At 37.5% G+C, this 17,042-nt stretch overlaps 3 protein-coding genes across 4 annotated transcripts; 1 reads left to right on the forward strand and 2 right to left on the reverse strand.

Annotated features, from left to right (window-relative positions):
• Positions 1–2,853: 2,853 nt before the first annotated feature.
• LOC108039205 (protein spalt-accessory) lies at positions 2,854–3,558 on the reverse strand. Its single transcript, XM_017116133.2, has 2 exons — positions 3,454–3,558; positions 2,854–3,391 (listed from the first exon to the last, which is right to left on the reverse strand). The coding sequence occupies exons 1-2, from the start codon at positions 3,481–3,483 to the stop codon at positions 2,933–2,935; spliced, it is 489 nt and encodes a 162-aa protein (XP_016971622.1). The 5' UTR covers positions 3,484–3,558; the 3' UTR covers positions 2,854–2,932.
• A 1,032-nt stretch (positions 3,559–4,590) lies between these two features.
• Positions 4,591–5,978, reverse strand: LOC123037745 (histidine-rich glycoprotein). The gene is made up of 2 exons (XM_044459882.1): positions 5,872–5,978; positions 4,591–5,290 (listed from the first exon to the last, which is right to left on the reverse strand). The coding sequence occupies exon 2, from the start codon at positions 5,256–5,258 to the stop codon at positions 4,731–4,733; it is 528 nt and encodes a 175-aa protein (XP_044315817.1). The 5' UTR covers positions 5,259–5,290; positions 5,872–5,978; the 3' UTR covers positions 4,591–4,730.
• LOC108037265 (CLIP domain-containing serine protease 2-like) lies at positions 5,287–10,344 on the forward strand. Of its 2 annotated transcripts, none has more exons than XM_044459881.1 (2): positions 5,287–5,470; positions 9,349–10,344. In XM_044459881.1, exons 1-2 carry the CDS (start codon positions 5,464–5,466, stop codon positions 10,197–10,199), a joined length of 858 nt encoding a protein of 285 aa, XP_044315816.1. In that variant the 5' UTR covers positions 5,287–5,463; the 3' UTR covers positions 10,200–10,344. The 2 variants fall into 2 exon arrangements, with proteins under 2 accessions (XP_044315816.1, XP_044315815.1); XM_044459880.1 differs by lacking the exon at positions 5,287–5,470 and adding an exon at positions 7,749–7,843.
• The last annotated feature ends 6,698 nt before the right edge of the window (positions 10,345–17,042 follow it).

Genomic DNA, 17,042 nt, shown 5'->3' on the forward strand with positions numbered 1-17,042 from the left:
TTAGGTATAAATTATCGTAAGATATTAATTAATTTACTTAAAGTTTTTGTCTCTGTGGACCCATGCTGTATATGAAAACATGAATTGGAGGCATTGGCCATTGATGGTCGTAGCCCGAGAAAAGCAGTCCTCTAATCCTTGTGGACGCTCATATCTTAACGGTTTTCGTTTATTTTCATATAAACCCACATATGTACATACACAGGGATTTCGGGGGGAAGGGGGCTATGTGACCTGGAGGTGGTAATAGTGGGTGGTGGGGTCTTGGTCGGGCTATGAGTATATATGATTTTTATTGTTATTGTTTTGTCCTTTTTATGATGTTGCACGTATCGCAGTAACTTTGCCCGAATGCTCGTGCGTACGTGTAGTCTTGACTATACGAGTCTTGACTATATCCCACATAAATACAAACACACTCGTACACACAAGCACGTATATAAATAGAAGAAAAATCGAAGGGAAAACGAGAAAAATGAAACAATAACAAAGCGAGCGACGCAGTTGAAGTCGCAGCTCAAATAAGCCACCCACCCATACGGTTATAATTGGGTGGCATTGAGGGTGCTGCCGCCCGACTTCGCCTGATTTCCACCCCAGAAACTCGCTTTCTTTTGCGCTTTTCCCCCTCTTTGTTGACTCAGGAGAAGTGTGGTGGTGTGTGGGTGCGTTTTAAGGGCTGTTTCCCCCCTCCTTCGCCCCTTGAGACCCCCATTTCCGCTGTGTTTGTGGTTGTAATTTGAAGCCAAAGACAACAAGCGTTCATGGCCTTGTAGGTTTTTCTTTTTTCCCCAGCGGTGGTGTATGCCACGTTATGGATTATGATATATACACATAACTTTATGCAACAGGCGCAGGTTCGCAAAGCCTTTCCTGTGGTTGGCTGATATTCCGGGGTGCTCTTTTGATTGGCCGAGAGAAGCAAGCAAATTCATAATTCCTGCGGTCACTTTCATAATTCCCCACCCAAATGGCGTCGTATCACATTGCGTATGCGCAATATTTGCCAGGGGTTGGAGAGTAGAGAATTTCTGAAGGGATTCTAGGTGAGGTCATCCCATTTCCACTTTCATCTGGTTATCCGATCCAAAGGGGGGACATAATATTTCCCATTTGACAGGCTGCTCTTCCTGCTTCCCGGTACTCCCATTTCATTTTTATTGCTTCACTTCGCTTCGGTTTGCTTTGTTTCCTTTTACTTGCTTCAGCGGATTATCCCTGGTCCCCCTGCATCCCCATTGCTGTTATTGGTTTCCACTTTTTATTCCCTTTGAACTGGACACGGCTACATTCTGCCTCTTCCCTTCACACATTTTCATGCCTTTTTTTTTTTATTAAATTCCCTCCTTTTTGTCTTTTTTATTTGACGAGGCTTCAGTGAGCTTTTCAGTTTTTGTTGTAGAACAAGTAGATTTATTATAGATATTTTATAGTACAGACTCCGTAGAACAAAGTTAGAGAAAGAGAAAAAATAAAAAATCTTGTGGCTACGTGCAAGTCTTGGCCCTGCCACGCCCATTTAAAGGGGCTAGTAAACGTGACCGATACATAAACCCCAAATTTTGCGATAAGAAACTATTTTTTGTTTTACTAAGAACCAAAATCCTAAAGTATGCACGTACAAAGTTGGTGTTTGTTCTTGATAAACATAACATTTTATTAATAAAATTATTTTAGCATTTCTAGAAATGAAATCATGCCAGTTTAGTAATGCTTTTATATGTTAGTAGTATGCTAAAACTGCCAGATTCTCCCAAAATAAAATTTTAGCAGTGTATTAAGGACCCACTTCCTTCGGCGAGTCGCGCTCTCAGGTGAGTTGAATATTTTTATGCCATTTTTATTTGTCCGCAAGTTTCCTCCTGGTTCAAATGACTTTTTTTATTTTGTTTTTTTTTTTGTTGCAATTTTTTTGCACATTTTTATAGCGCAAATTGCTAAAAGAAAAGGCAGTAAGAAAAGTGAGCGACGCAAAAACAAATTCGCCGCAAACTAAATGTGTTTGTGGTGTTTGATAGCGTCAGCAATGTTGCCGCTTGGATTGGTCACCCTTTTCCCACCCACTTTCACCCACCTCCTTTCCCGGGCCACTTTTCCGTTCTCCTTGAAGGAAAAACGCGAGTGGGAGGAAAGCAGCAGGTGAAGTAAATGGCAAAAAAGGAGAAAAATTAATTTTATCCTTTCCATTTCCGTTGTTGCGTGTATCAGTGTGTGCGGTTTTTCTTACCGCTTTTTCCAGTGTGTATGTGTGTGTGTGTGTGGGTGTTTTTCCGCATATTTTTTAGTCTTTTTCAGCTTTTGCATTATTTTAACGTGTGCTCTTTTCTCCCACCCTCACGTTTTTTTTCCTTTCGTTATAAATCTTGAGGTTGAGCACTCGACTGGACGCCATTTTTTATTTTTCACCTTCAGCCCCCTCCCACCTGGACACCACCCACACGACCCCCCTCCCCCCTCCACAAGTCGGGCGTCGCTTATTTTTCAATTCTGTCAGTTGCGTCGGTCAGAAAATGTCGCTGGGGAGCGGTGGACAGCAGCCTTTTCTCCGATTGCAAAAGTTGAGACGGGGTGTGGGTGCCCACCCACTGTAGTATATGTTTTATCTGCGAAATAATTTATAGAAGACTGAACCGAAATGGACAGAGTAAAGGGTTCCGTTTCCTTACTTATCCTATTTTTTTGTGGCTCAGTTATTTCGTTTTAGACACTGAAATTTGAGCGGAAAACTTGTGCGGATCCCCACGGGGTATGTGATAGGAAAAACAATCACTTTTATAAATCGAATCCGGACACTTTTTATAATAAATGGAATCAGGACATTTTGTATAAAATCAAATCAAATATTTGGAGACATTGCTTGTAATAATGAATTTTATTTTTTAATTCAGTATTTTGTTGTACATTCAGGAGTACTTAAGAGATAATCTCTTTACTAGTGTCTGTGATGGTCATGATGGCCGTGGTGTTCATGGTGTTCACGATGGTGATGTTCGTGGTGATGATGGTCCGGATATTCATTATGATTTCCAGGATGACCAGGTCCAACTGGACCACTTCCGTAACCGGGCTCGTATCGATTTGGTGGTCCTTGTGGACTGAATACTCCATGAACCGGAGGTACTCCTCCTTGACCAACACCTAATCCAGCTTGACCGCCGTAACCTAAATTTCCATGGAGTCCGCCTTGTCCACCGAATCCGCCTTGTCCACCGAATCCTCCTTGTCCACCGAATCCTCCTTGTCCACCGAATCCTACTTGACCTCCAAATCCTCCCTGTCCACCGAGTCCTCCCTGTCCACCGAGTCCTCCCTGTCCACCAACATTTCCTTGTCCGCCTTGGCCATATCCAATCTGAGCCACAACAGTGGCCACCAGCGCAAACAGAGCAATCTATAAGGTAAGAAATTAAAAGGAGAGTCCTTTAAATTATTTTGCACAACCAGGGAACTCACCAGTAATTTCATTATGCCAGAAGTTTCCATACTGAAGTCGTCTTAAAAATTCTGTGATATTTATACCACAGCCGAAAATGTAGGTAGCCGATGTAGGTAGTACCTGACGGATTTAAGTAGGATACCATGTGTATTGATTTTTCTACCTGAATAAGGGACTAGCACCAACACACATATGGTAACAAATTTTACATTTACCATATGTTGACCATAATCTATCAATAAAATAAAAACCCAAGGCCTTTAAAACATCAGTATGGCATTTTTTTACAAAATGGGCACAGTTTTAAGGAATTCGTAAGAACGTTTAAAATTTTGTTCAATAAAGCTGAAACCGAATTGTAAATTATGGTGATCAAAAATATAAGAAAATACAACGTAAGTTATGTATTGAATTATGGTTACTATATATGTATACCCTTGCATAGGGTATTATAATTTTGGTCAGAAGTTTGTAACGCAGTGAAGGAGACGTTTCCGACCCCATAAAGTATTGATCAGGATCAATAGGGGAGTCGATATAGCCATGCCCGTCTGTCCGTCTGTTTCAATACTGTTTGCGAGCTCAGTTTAAAAGCTAGTGATCTGAAACTTTCACAGTCGTCCTAAAACATGTGTACGCAGAAGTTTAAAAACCACATCTTTCGGATGTCTATATCCTATAGAAACAATCGGATAAACCTTGCAATAATGGAAGATATTTCGCGCAATGTGAAAGCAATTGACAAAAATCTTTCCAAATCTTATTTTTGTATGCATACCTTGATCCTGGCGCGTTCCGATCGTACGTCTATATCCTATAGCTCCCATTGGAACAATAGGGTGAAATCGGTCCAAATTCGATGATTTTCAGAATATTTCGCGCAGTGTGTAAGCTATTGACATACATTTTTCCAAGTCTTATTTATTTACGGATATCTTGATCAGGGTAAAAGTGCTTGCCGATCGGACGTCTATATCTTAAAGTTTTCGTAGGAAAAATAGGAATCCGTCCTCGTGAAATTAAAATCTTAAGTCCCCGGATTTTTTCTCTTGGTTTTTTATGTTGTAGTAGTCCTTAAATTAGCTTGTATTACAAATATTTATGGCCAGAGTCGTACATCAAAATCACCCTTCTTATAGGCGTATATTTTTAACTGTGTTAAAAAATACGGTCAGTTTTTATTGATTGATTATTTAAACACATTCTTTGTTAAAATTAATAAATGCGAGAGAAAAAATATTTAAAGTCTAAGAAATGTATTTTATAAACGTATGCCCTTAAATAATCACGGATTCTATAGATCAATGATTTCGTATTTATTCCTGCCAGGTATTTGACTGCTGGGGATTTCGCCAGCAGGACTTTCGAGTTGGCTGCTTGGAGCATTGTTACCATGTTGATCGACATTTGGGGCTTCACCAGGCAGTGTTTCGCTCTCGGGATGTGCACTCTGAGGTGGACCGCCACTTGGGCATCCGCAATAGTGGCACCCACCTCCTTGGTTTCCAGGAGGTGGTGGGTGACAGTGAGGAGGAGGTGGTGGGTGACAGGAAGGAGGAGGTGGTGGGTGACAGTGAGGAGGAGGCGGAGGATATCCATGATAATAGTGCCCGCCACTTGGATATCTCCCAGGAGGTGGACAATGGGGCGGTGGTGGAGGAGGAGCATATCCCTCCCAATAGTGACCGCCGCCATGGTGTCCACCAGGAGGTCCATGCCAGCAGTGTCTACCACCCCGATTTCCGCCGTGAAAATGACGATGGTGGGGGGGCGGACCTCCCCTTGAGCGGTGTCCTCCACCCGAAAATCGGCGACAGCCCATCTGATCTAATCCCAGACGAGCATTGGCTTGATCTGCAATAAAATTTTGTGAACAATAAAATAGCTATGAATCATCTCACGCCAGCAACAAAAAGCAAACAATGAAGTTATGACGAATTGGCGCTTTCAACCTATTTACCTATAATATAAACGTCGCCACTACGAGTTCTGCCGTCTACAGTGAAATCAAAAATTCAATTAATTTCATGTGTGGTAAGCGAGTATAAATGAAACTGATACTGTTCAATAACATAATATTTTGTTCAATAACATATGTACATATTTATTTACATATGTCAAATTGTGCCATTATGTCCAAAGTTCCTTCTAATTAATGAGATAAAAATTATATATACACAAATATCTAAGTGTATATATAAGTTTTATTTTATAAACAATATAAAATACTTTTTTATATAATTTTGTATCATATATAAAAATATACGAATATATTTATATATTTATTTACCTATACATAAAAACAATGTTTGATCAACTTAGTCACCGACAAAAAGTTTTAAATTGTATTCTTTTTGTTTATTAATGTACATATTAATTTCATCATGTATATATATAAACATGATATTGTTAATCTTCTTTTCAAGCAGCTTTACCTTAAACTTCGCAGAATTAAAATATACTGTTCCGAGATAATAATATACACAGATTACCACTAATATTCAAAACAAATAAGCAATAAAGTTAAAAAGAGAAAAATGAGCTAATTCGTGAGAATCTCTACTTTTAAATATAGCGAGCACAAAGAGGCTATCAGCTGATAACAAACTGCCATTCACAGAAGACAGACGGTTTTTGTTTGTTTACTTAAAATCCGACAGGTGGATCCGAGAAACTGTCAATCCCTGGCAACATTTCGCCGGTAAAAACAAAGAATTTAATACTATTTTACAATAGAAACACAAATTGGTCTGGCATTAAGCACCATGAATTTTTAAATATATGTAAATAGTAAATTCGATTTTGGTATTGCCAAATAATATTAAAGAGTTGTGGAAACCAATTGAAACATTTTTAACAAGAAAGGAAAGCTAACTTCGGGCGGAGCCGAAGTTGATATACCCTTGCAGAATATTGTGTAGATAATATTCTCCAAAATTATTCATATGATGCATTCTTAATACTCATAAAAAGTCCCAACTTCCTAACTTTAAAAACACCAAAGTTATATCATTTCCAATCGTTCAGTTATATGGCAGCTATAAGATATAGTCGGCCGATCCTTATGAAATTTGGTAGGTCGGATTGATTAGCCAAAAATAAAACCCATAGAAAATCCCAGCTTCCTAACTTTAAAAACACCAAAGTTATGGCATTTCCGATCGTTCAGTTATATGGCAGCTATATGATATAGTGGCCCGATCCGGCTCGTTCCGACTTATATACTACCTGCAATAGAAAGACAACTTTTGGGAAAGTTTCAAGCAGATAGCTTTAAAACTGAGGGACTAGTTTGCGTAGAAACGGACGGACAGACGGACAGACAGACGGACAGACGGACGGACAGACGGACACGGCTAGATCGACTCTCCTGGTGATGCTGATCAAGAATATATATACTTTATAGGGTCGGAAATGTCTCCTTCACTGCTTTGCAAACTTTTGACTGAAATTATAATACCCTCTGCAAGGGGAAAAAAAATATATACCCCATTTTAAGATATAAAACAAGTGAATGCAAAATAATTTGTATATTTATACCCTTGCAGAGGGTATTATAATTTTGGTCAAAATGGTGCAACGCAGTGAAGGAGACATCTCCGACACTATAAAGTATATATATTCTTGATCAGGATCACCTCCTGAGTTGATATAGTCCGTCTGTCCGTCTGTCTGTCCGTCTGTCTGTTTCTACGCGAACTAGTCTCTCAGTTTTAAAGATATCGAATTGAAACTTTGCACACACCCTTTTTTCCTTTGCACGCAGTATATATGTCGGAACGGCCGGGATCGGCCGACTAGCCCCTATAGCTGCCATATAAGTGAACGATCGGAAATGCCATAACTTTGGTGTTTGTTAAGTTAGGAAGTTGGGATTTTCTATCGGTTTTATTTTTGGCCAATCAATCCGTCCTACCAAATTTAATAAGGATCGGCCGACTATATCCTATAGCTGCCATATAACTGAACGATTGGAAATGATATAACTTTGGTGTTTTTAAAGTTAGGAAGTTGGGATTTTTTATGAGTATTAAGAATGCATCATATGAATAATTTTGGAGAATATAATTTATAGAATATTCTGCAAGGGTATATCAACTTCCGCTCCGCCCGAAGTTAGCTTTCCTTTCTTGTTTTGCATTGATTCTGCATCGAAGTCCAACAGAGAAATCAGTTTAAGCGTAGTCAGTCCAATGCTTAACTGATGTACTCTTAAGTCTTAACAAAGTGTAATAATAACGTCAGAGTGCAAAAAACCCGACTCAAAATGAAGCTTTTCAATGCAACTACTAGAACTAAGTTAAAGCTTTGATAGATAGTCAGTTCCCATTAAAGATCACAGCAAGATGATTGGAGCTATCCCAGTGCTCTGTTTACTATTTGGAGTCCTAACTACCATAGTATCGCGTAAGTTGAAAGAATTGGGTCCAAAATATTAGGATTACTTAAATAGCAAATCAATTCGCTCCTTTTCATAAATGAGTGCCTTCTACCCAAAATATCATAACACTATGAATCAGTGAGTGAATTGGATAGAATAAATACATATACTATTACGCGATTTACAAAGTGTGCTTGAATTCCAATGAGAAAAGTGCATGTGGGTAATTTATTTTATTCACTTGGAGCAAAGTCCGGTAAGGGCACACCAAAAGTTTGTTTAGTTCCTTAAATCTTACCGAGAATGTGAAGCTAAAATGCCCAACTGGAGTTCGATTTGTAACCCTTAAATTTACTTTATGATAAAAAATTCACTTCCTTATCAAGTAGTCATGTTAAAAAATATTTTACTTCACCTTTCTGATTTCGGAGTTGTGGTTGTGGCTTAGCGAAATGTGCTTTAATTTAAATAAATTTATTAAATTTAGTGAGTATCACCTTCTAAAGCGTCATTATAATAAGTTTAAGAACTTGGACTAAATACACTGGCCGTCGTTTGAATAATCTCATACAATTCGATCGAATTCGTATGATTTGCTTCAGATACATTGTTTTAAAATGAATGTGTGCAAAACCCGTAGTTTAAACGAAACCCAGTAATTTTGGTCTGATAATTCTTTTCTTTTTATACCCTTGCAGAGGGTATTATAATTTCAGTCAAAAGTTTGCAACGCAGTGAAGGAGACATTTCCGACCCTATAAAGTATATATATTCTTGATCAGCATCACCAGGAGAGTCCATCTAGCCATGTCCGTCTGTCCGTCTGTCCGTCCGTCTGTCCGTCCGTCCGTCCGTTTCTACGCAAACTAGTCCCTCAGTTTTTAAGCTATCTGCTTGAAACTTTCCCAAAAGTTGTCTTTCTATTGCAGGTAGTATATAAGTCGGAACGAGCCGGATCGGGCGACTATATCATATAGCTGCCATATAACTGAACGATCGAAAAAGCCATAACGTTGGTGTTTTTAAAGTTAGGAAGTTGGGATTTTCTATGAGTTTTATTTTTGGCCAATTAATCCACCCTACCGAATTTCATAAGGATCGGACGACTATATCCTATAGCCGCCATATAACTGATTGATCGGAAATGCCATAACTTGGGTGTTTGTAAAGTTAGGAAGTTAATTTTTTATTTTTGGCCAATCAATCCGACCTACCAAATTTCATAAGGATCGGCCGACTATATCCTATAGCTGCCATATAACTGAACGATTGGAGTTAGGAAGTTGGGACTTTTTATGAGTATTAAGAATACATCATATGAATAATTTTGAAGAATATAATTTACAGAATATTCTGCAAGGGTATATCAACATCGGCTCCGTCCGAAGTTAGCTTTCCTTTCTTGTTTTTTGTTTAATCGCTTTGAAGGAGTTAAAGAATAAATGTAAATATTGCGAAACGAATATGAAAAGACAACTCTAATATCAACAACAAGCTGGAATTATGTTTATTATGTTTTTTTCGTTAATAGAAATTCAGGGACAGTCGTGTGGAAAGCTGCAGGAAAGTCAGCTGAACAATCTAAAGGAGTACACAGAACCGGATGAGTTCCCGTGGATTGGTCGCGTGGGGTACGGAGATTCGAGTAATGGGAGTACCGATTTCTACTGCATTGCGGTTCTCATCAAGCCGCGCCATGCGATCCTTCCCGCCCACTGTGTCCTGAACCGCGTCGAAGTGGATGCCCGGTTCATCCTTTTCGGGGACTGGCGCGCCAACCGGAACTTCGATGAGAAAGACTGTCTCTTCGATGTGTGTGCCCCTGTCCCGGAAGCGATCGACATAGAAGAGCTGGTGGTGCATCCGAAGTTCATGGGACTGAGGAATCCCTCTGCCATCGACAACGACATCGCAGTGGCCAAGCTGGTGCGAAGCGTGGACTTCTCGGACTTTGTGTCACCTCTTTGCCTTCCAACCACGAAACACAAGGACAACCACATAGCTCAGAAGTTGACAATGGTGGGATTCTTGCAAATTCTACCGAGTTTTGAGCTGGCCGAGGGGTTTCGTACGAAGGTGGATGTGCACATAGTAAGTCTGGAATTCTGTGCCTCCTTGCAGGACAAGTTGAACCTCACCCAGGATCATCTTTGCGCCATGGCAAGTGCGGCATTCCTGAACTTTTTCGCATCACCACTGATGGGCATCGAAGTGGAGGACGGAAAGCCACGGAACTTCTACCTAGTCGGACTTCCTACCTACGGAGCAATAACAGGTGACGAGAGGAATAAAGCTTTATTCGTATTCACGCGCATATTTCCATTTAGAAACTGGATTCTTAAAAATATTGTAGACAAAAACGAAACACGGAAAATCAAGTAGTTTTTACGATTAATTTCTAAGTCTTCTGACGTCATTATTTCTTGCCAATCAGTGCACTTAAGTCGTTCAGAGAAAACTTAAAACAACATTGTGCTATAAATAAACTTGATCACACAAAAATATATCAGCATAAGCTATTAATTAATTCTAATGAGTGTTTTATTGTCGTTGTACTTGTTGGGTGGTCTACAAATACAAATATTGTTTTTGGACCAAAAAGTATTTTATTTTGTTTTTTTTTATAACAAAAACAATTAAGGCCTTTTTTTTAATGATAAAGTAGGAGTATAAATTGAGTGATTTGGTGGTGTTCATGATAGTTAGTATTACAGGAATTAAAACCTTTTTATACCCTTGCAGAGGGTATTATAAATTTGATCAGAAGTTTGTAACGCAGTGAAGGAGACGTTTCCAACCCTATAAAGTGTATGTATTCTTGATCAGGATCAATAGGGGAGTCGATATAGCCATGTCCGTCTGTCCGTCTGTCCGTCTGTTTCAATACCGTTTGCGAGCTCAGTTTAAAAGCTAGCGATCTGAAACTTTCACAGTCGTCCTAAAACAAGTGTACGCAGATCAAGTTTGAAAACCGCCCCGATCGGATGTCTATATCCTATAGCTCCCATAGGAACAATCGGATATAACTTGCAAGATTGGAAGATATTTCGCGCAGTGTAAAAGCTATTGACATAAATCTTTCCAAATCTTATTTTTTTATGCGTACCTTGATCAGGGTAAAAGCGCGTGACGATCGGACGTCTATATCCTATAGCTCCCATAGGAACAAAAGGGTAAAATCGGCTAAAATTTAATGATTTTTAGGATATTTCGCGCAGTATACAAGCTATTGACATGAATCTTTACAAATCGTATTTTTGTATGCATACATTGATCAAGGTGAAAGCGCGTGCCGATCGGACGTCTATATCATATAGCTCCCATAGGAACAATAGGGTGAAATCGGTCCAAATTTGACGATTATCAGAATATTTCGCGCAGTGTGTAAGCTACTAACATAAATTTTTCCAATTCTTGTTTATTTACGCATGTCTTGAGTAGGGTAAAAGCGCTTGCCGCTCGGTAGTCTATATCTTAAAGGAGATAGGAAAAATTGTTAAAGGCTGCGAAAGTATCCCTTTTTTTCTATTTGTATATGACATTTTTGCAGTATAAAAGCAATTGACTTGAAACGATGCAAATCTAGTTTACTTATCTCTATATATAAAACTGTTCATTGAAAACTAAGAATCAACGCACAGCCTAAACTAATTAAATGACCCTATTAAAATTTTTTACCATTCAATTCTTATAACACTAAACTGATTTGCTAAGATTTATTTTGGCCACAAACATGCCCCCATTTACTTCCAGTGGCAAAAAACCCCCAATTTCTATAAAAAAATCTGGACGCTAAACGCGTTTATCAATCGATGCGATTTTTGGCCAAAATTTAGTCCTCTACATAATAAAGTTTCTATTTAATTTAATATTCGATATTTTAATGTTTACTATTTTTTATCGATCTTTGAAAATCTAAGAATCTTTCTCATTTTTTCCAAACGGCAAAAAAACACTGATCTAAGTCAATTAGCAATATGAAAATTTATCGAGGGAATCCTGATACTTTAAGGATTCATATGGTAGTTTTACTGAAGCTCTAGGTCAATTCTAAAAAAAGTTACATTAGCCTAAAGTAGGAATAGTTATTCCAACAAATTATACACAAGCATTGAACACCGAATGCATTCTCTCGCACTGTCTCTCTCCCTCTCTCTGACTCTGTTTACTACAATAATTGAGCGGCGGCTGATCTTGATTTCTTTTTAAAACTTAAAATTAAACAAATGAAGTAGCATTGGTATTAGTTAACCAACAATTTCAAAATCGAGACATTGTTATTGAGAGTCATAATAACAAACTTAAACGAATCTGTGAACTTCATCGATCTTATGACTGCCTACAATATCGATTACTTTTTTGCTACGGAGAGGACGGTTATTCAGTAAATATACCTCAACGTGACCCTATTAAAAATATTTATCTAAAAAGAGCAAATCAAAAAAAGTTGAGTGCAGAAAGTTATATTCATCTTCAAGACGCTATTGGTAGGGGTGATGCGGATGTGGCTCAACTTGGTCAAATGATTATTTTGCCATCTACTTTTACAGGTTCACCTCGATGTATGCATGAAAAGACACAAGATGCCATGACTTATGTTCGGCATTATGGTCGTCCTGATCTTTTTATTACATTTACATGTAACCCAAAATGGGAGGATATAACAAATGAGTTATTTCCAGGCCAAAAGCCTCAAGATCGACATGACATCATTTCACGAGTTTTTCATTTGAAGGTTAAGGCTTCAATGGCGTTGTTTATTAACGGCCGGTTATTTGGGGAAGTGCAGTGCTTCATGTATTCTATTGAATGGCAAAAACGTGGTCTCCCCCACGTACACATACTTATATGGTTAAAGATTAAAATTATGCCTAATCAAATCGATTCTTACATTTGTGCAGAAATTCCTGATTTACAAAAGGATCCTTTGCTGCATGAGATTGTTAAGACTAACATGATACATGGGTCATGTGGTGTATTAAATATTAATTCGCCATGTATGAAAGAAGGTAAATGCACAAAAAAATTTCCTAAAAAGTTTTTTTTAAGGAAACTATTACAGGAAATGATGGTTATACCCAATATCGGCGAAGATCCCCAATGGATGGGGGCTTACTGTTAAAATTAATGGCATAACTGTAGATAATCGTTGGGTTGTGTCGTACAATTCCGTGCTTTGGCGGACCTTCGGAGCTCATATAAATGTGGAACATTGCAACTCAGTAAAGTCCATTAAATACATTTGTAAATATGTTAACAAGGGCAGTGACCAAGCAACAGTTGCAGTCGAGAGTCTTAAAGATGAGGTCCATTTGTACCAAAGTGGTCGATATATAAGTAGCTCAGAGGCAGTATGGAGGATTTTATCGTTTCCAATACATGAAAGATATCCCCCTATTTTTCATTTAAGTGTTCATTTGGAAAATGGTCAGCGGATATACTTTGACCCAAATAAACCCAATCAATTAGCTAATCAACTAACTAATCCGGCAAAAACTACGCTTACAGCGTTCTTCGATCTTTGCAAAATTGACCACTTTGCAAAAACACTTCTTTATGTTGAGGTGCCATCCTATTACATTTGGGCTAATAAAAAATTCCAAAGAAGAAAGAATGGGTTAGATGTACCAGAGTTTTCTGGTGTTAAAAAAATAGTGAATGTTATTATTTAAGACTTTTACTTCACGAAGTTCGGGGTCCAACATCATGCTCTTTTTTAAAAACAGTAAATGGTGTTTTGTGTAAAAAATTCCAATTAACTTGCAAAGCTTTATGCTTACTAGAAGATGATAAGCTCTGGGACTGCACATTGGAAGAAGCAGCATTATGCCAGTCTCCAAATAAATTGCGTGACCTCTTTGCAATTATGTTAACTAATTGTCAGTTATCTGATGCTATGCTTCTTTGGAATAAGTACAAGGAAAGTCTTCAGAAGATATATTGTATAGACTAAAATCTAAAATAGATGACGATATAGATCCAGAAATTATAGAAAAAGTTTTTAATAAATGTTTAATTTGTATTGAAGATCTCATATTGTCAATGGGCGGAGATGTCTTATCAAGTTATGGTTTACCCAAGGCAATTAGAGATAAAGAGTTTTTGGAAAACATTGATTACTTGCGAGAAATAAATTTTGAATGCAATGAAGCTCAAGTAAGAAACGAGGAAAATTCCCTTACTCTTGAACAAAAAAACTGTTATAAAACAATCTAGGACAGCATTGACGCTGGAAACGGAGGAATGTATTTTTTGGATGCTCCTGGTGGCACTGGGAAAACGTTTCTTTTAAATTTGCTATTGGCAAAAATTAGACAAGATAAAAAAATTGCATTAGCTGTTGCATCTTCAGGAATTGCGGCCACGCTCTTAACCGGAGGACGGACAGCCCATTCAGCATTTAAGCTTCCTTTTGATTTAATAAATATAGAAACACCTTATTGTAACATTTCCAAACAGTCTAATATGGCATTCGTCCTTAAACATTGTAAACTCATTGTTTGGGATGAATGTACTATGGCTCATAAAGGTGGATTTGAAGCTCTTGATCGATCGATAAAAGACATAAAAGGCAATGACTTATTAATGGGAGGTATTACCGTTCTATTAGCTGGAGATTTTAGACAAACACTCCCAGTTGTACCCCGAGGAACAAGGGCTGATGAGATAAAATCTTGCATAAAATCTTCCTTTTGTGGTGTAAAATACACAAAATGGCTCTTACAAAAAATATGCGCGTACAATTACTAGGTGATGAAACTGCCGGTGTTTTTGCCCAAACTCTACTTAAAATAGGAAGTGGAGATTATCCGACGCTTGAGGGCAAAATAAAATTGTCATCAAGCTTGGGTACTGTAGTAAGCACATTGGAAAAGCTTACTTCTAAAATTTTTCCTGATATTTCAGAAATCTTACATAAGTCATTGGACTGGTTATCAGAACGAGCCATTTTAACTTCAAGAAATGACAGAGCTGCTTCAATTAATGATCAGTTAATAAAATCATTTAATGGAGAGGAAGTTACATACAAATCAATAGACTCTGTTACTGAGCCAGAAAATGCTGTACATTATCCTGTAGAATTTCTTAACCAGCAGAATCCAGCTGGACTCCCACTGCATATTCATTCGCTTAAGGTCGGAACACCAATTATGTTATTAAGAAACATAAAACCCCCAAAATTATGCAATGGAACAAGATTGCAAGTGAAAACTCTTCACAAATTTGTTATTGAAGCCGTTATTTTTACTGGCTGCGCCAAGGGAGAGACAGTATTCATACGCCTACAGTTTCCTGTAAAGGTTTGTTTTGCGATAACAATAAATAAATCACAAGGACAGACTTTGAAAGTAGCTGGATTAGACCTTAGGGACGAGTGTTTCTCCCACGGCCAATTTTATGTGGCCTGTTCAAGAGTCAGCTCGGCAAAGAGCCTTATGATCCTTTCTCATGATGGTCAAATAAAGAATGTCGTTTACAGAGAGGTTTTAAAATAAGAATATATTAAAAATGTTTTAATTGTGGACTAGGCCTATTTGGGGAAACCACCTTAAATAAAAACGCGCCGTATCCCCTACCTCCGGGTTGTGTGGAAATGGGGATTCATTTTAGTTTCAGTTAAAAACTGAGAGTGTAAAGAAAGAAAACCTCAATTACATTAAATTATATAGTTAATACTCTATTACTTTTAAATAAGAACTCCAGCTTTAAGATAAATGCGAATAAGGAATATACAGATATGGAGAGCTATCCGCAAAATATACAGACATATCTACATTCAAAATTATTCACCGCAAGCAAAGCTGCGGGCACCTTGCTAGTACCTTATATACCTTATTCCTTTCCTTATATATCTATATACCTCATAAGGTACCTATATACCTTATTCCTTTCGCTACTTTTTCACTTTTAGCAATTTCGGCAAAGTCTGCAAGGGTATTAAATCTTCGGCTTGCCGAAGTTAGCTTCCGTCCTCGTTAATATAGGTTTTAGTAATTCATGAGGACACAGTATAGTGTATGCGACACAGTAAGAACATTGAATAGACAAAATCTAAGTTCTCCATAAAGGAAAGAGAAAAAGTTATTTTGCACAAGGATATGTTTAGGTACACCAATTTGAGGAATTCAAACTGGACAAGTATAAATGCTTATTTATGTACACACATATCTTAAACTTTTTTTAAAAATTTTATTATTCTCAGTCTAGGAAATCATTTTGATTCATTTTTATAACAATATATAAAATATATTATCTCTAACTACTTTGGATATTCTATGATAGTCAGCTGAATTATTTGCTAAAAGTTGTTTGCTGATCGATTAATTTAAATATCAAAATTTAAATATTTACATGTCAATCTTTGCTTAATCTTCATCAAATTATGCGACATCAGGTTAGTTTAATAACTAGATTATATCCATTATATGGCGTCCATGCTTAAGTTAAGTAGCTTTACTGTTTTGCAGTCAGTTTTGCGATACATTTTACTTTTAAAAACAGAGAAACTTAATAGAGTACCTGTTATTCAACTAAAAAATTGCAAAATTGCATTTCGAAAATTGTATGAAGAGCTATCTCCGGAGCTGCGGTGCAAGCACAACAAATGGAGGGCTTGCAATGCCCTATCCCTCTTTCAAATAAACTGCATAAAAATGAAAAGAGAAACATGTTATAGCTTAGAATGTTTTAAAATACTAGATTGCAAAAAACCCGACTCAAGCTGCAGCTCTTCAATGCAAAATCTTGAACTAAGATAAAGATCTCTTAGAACATCAGTTCCCATTCAATATCATTACAAGATGTATGGAGGTATTCCAGTGCTCTATTTAATATTTGCAGTTCTTACTACTTTATTATCGCGTAAGTTGCCAAGAATAAGGTCAAACTATTGGTCTTTTTAAAAATATTAGTAGGTATTACTTAAGTGAAAATCTATTCGGCATAATAGAAATTAACATAGAACTAACAGGAAAGAAAAGCTAACTTTGGGCGGAGCCGAAGTTGATATACCCTTGCAGAATATTCTGTAAATTATATTCTCCAAAACTATTCATATAATGCATTCTTAATACTCATAGAAAATCCCAACTTCCTAACTTAACAAACACCAAAGTTATGGCATTTCCGATCAATCAGTTCTATGGCAGCCATAGGATACAGTCGTCCGATCCGATGATTGGCCAAAAGTAAAACCCATACATAATCCCAACTTCTTAACTTTAC

Source organism: Drosophila rhopaloa, unplaced genomic scaffold (genome assembly GCF_018152115.1).
Source record: "Drosophila rhopaloa isolate 14029-0021.01 unplaced genomic scaffold, ASM1815211v1 contig_2, whole genome shotgun sequence".
Classification (NCBI taxonomy): Eukaryota; Metazoa; Arthropoda; class Insecta; order Diptera; family Drosophilidae; genus Drosophila; species Drosophila rhopaloa.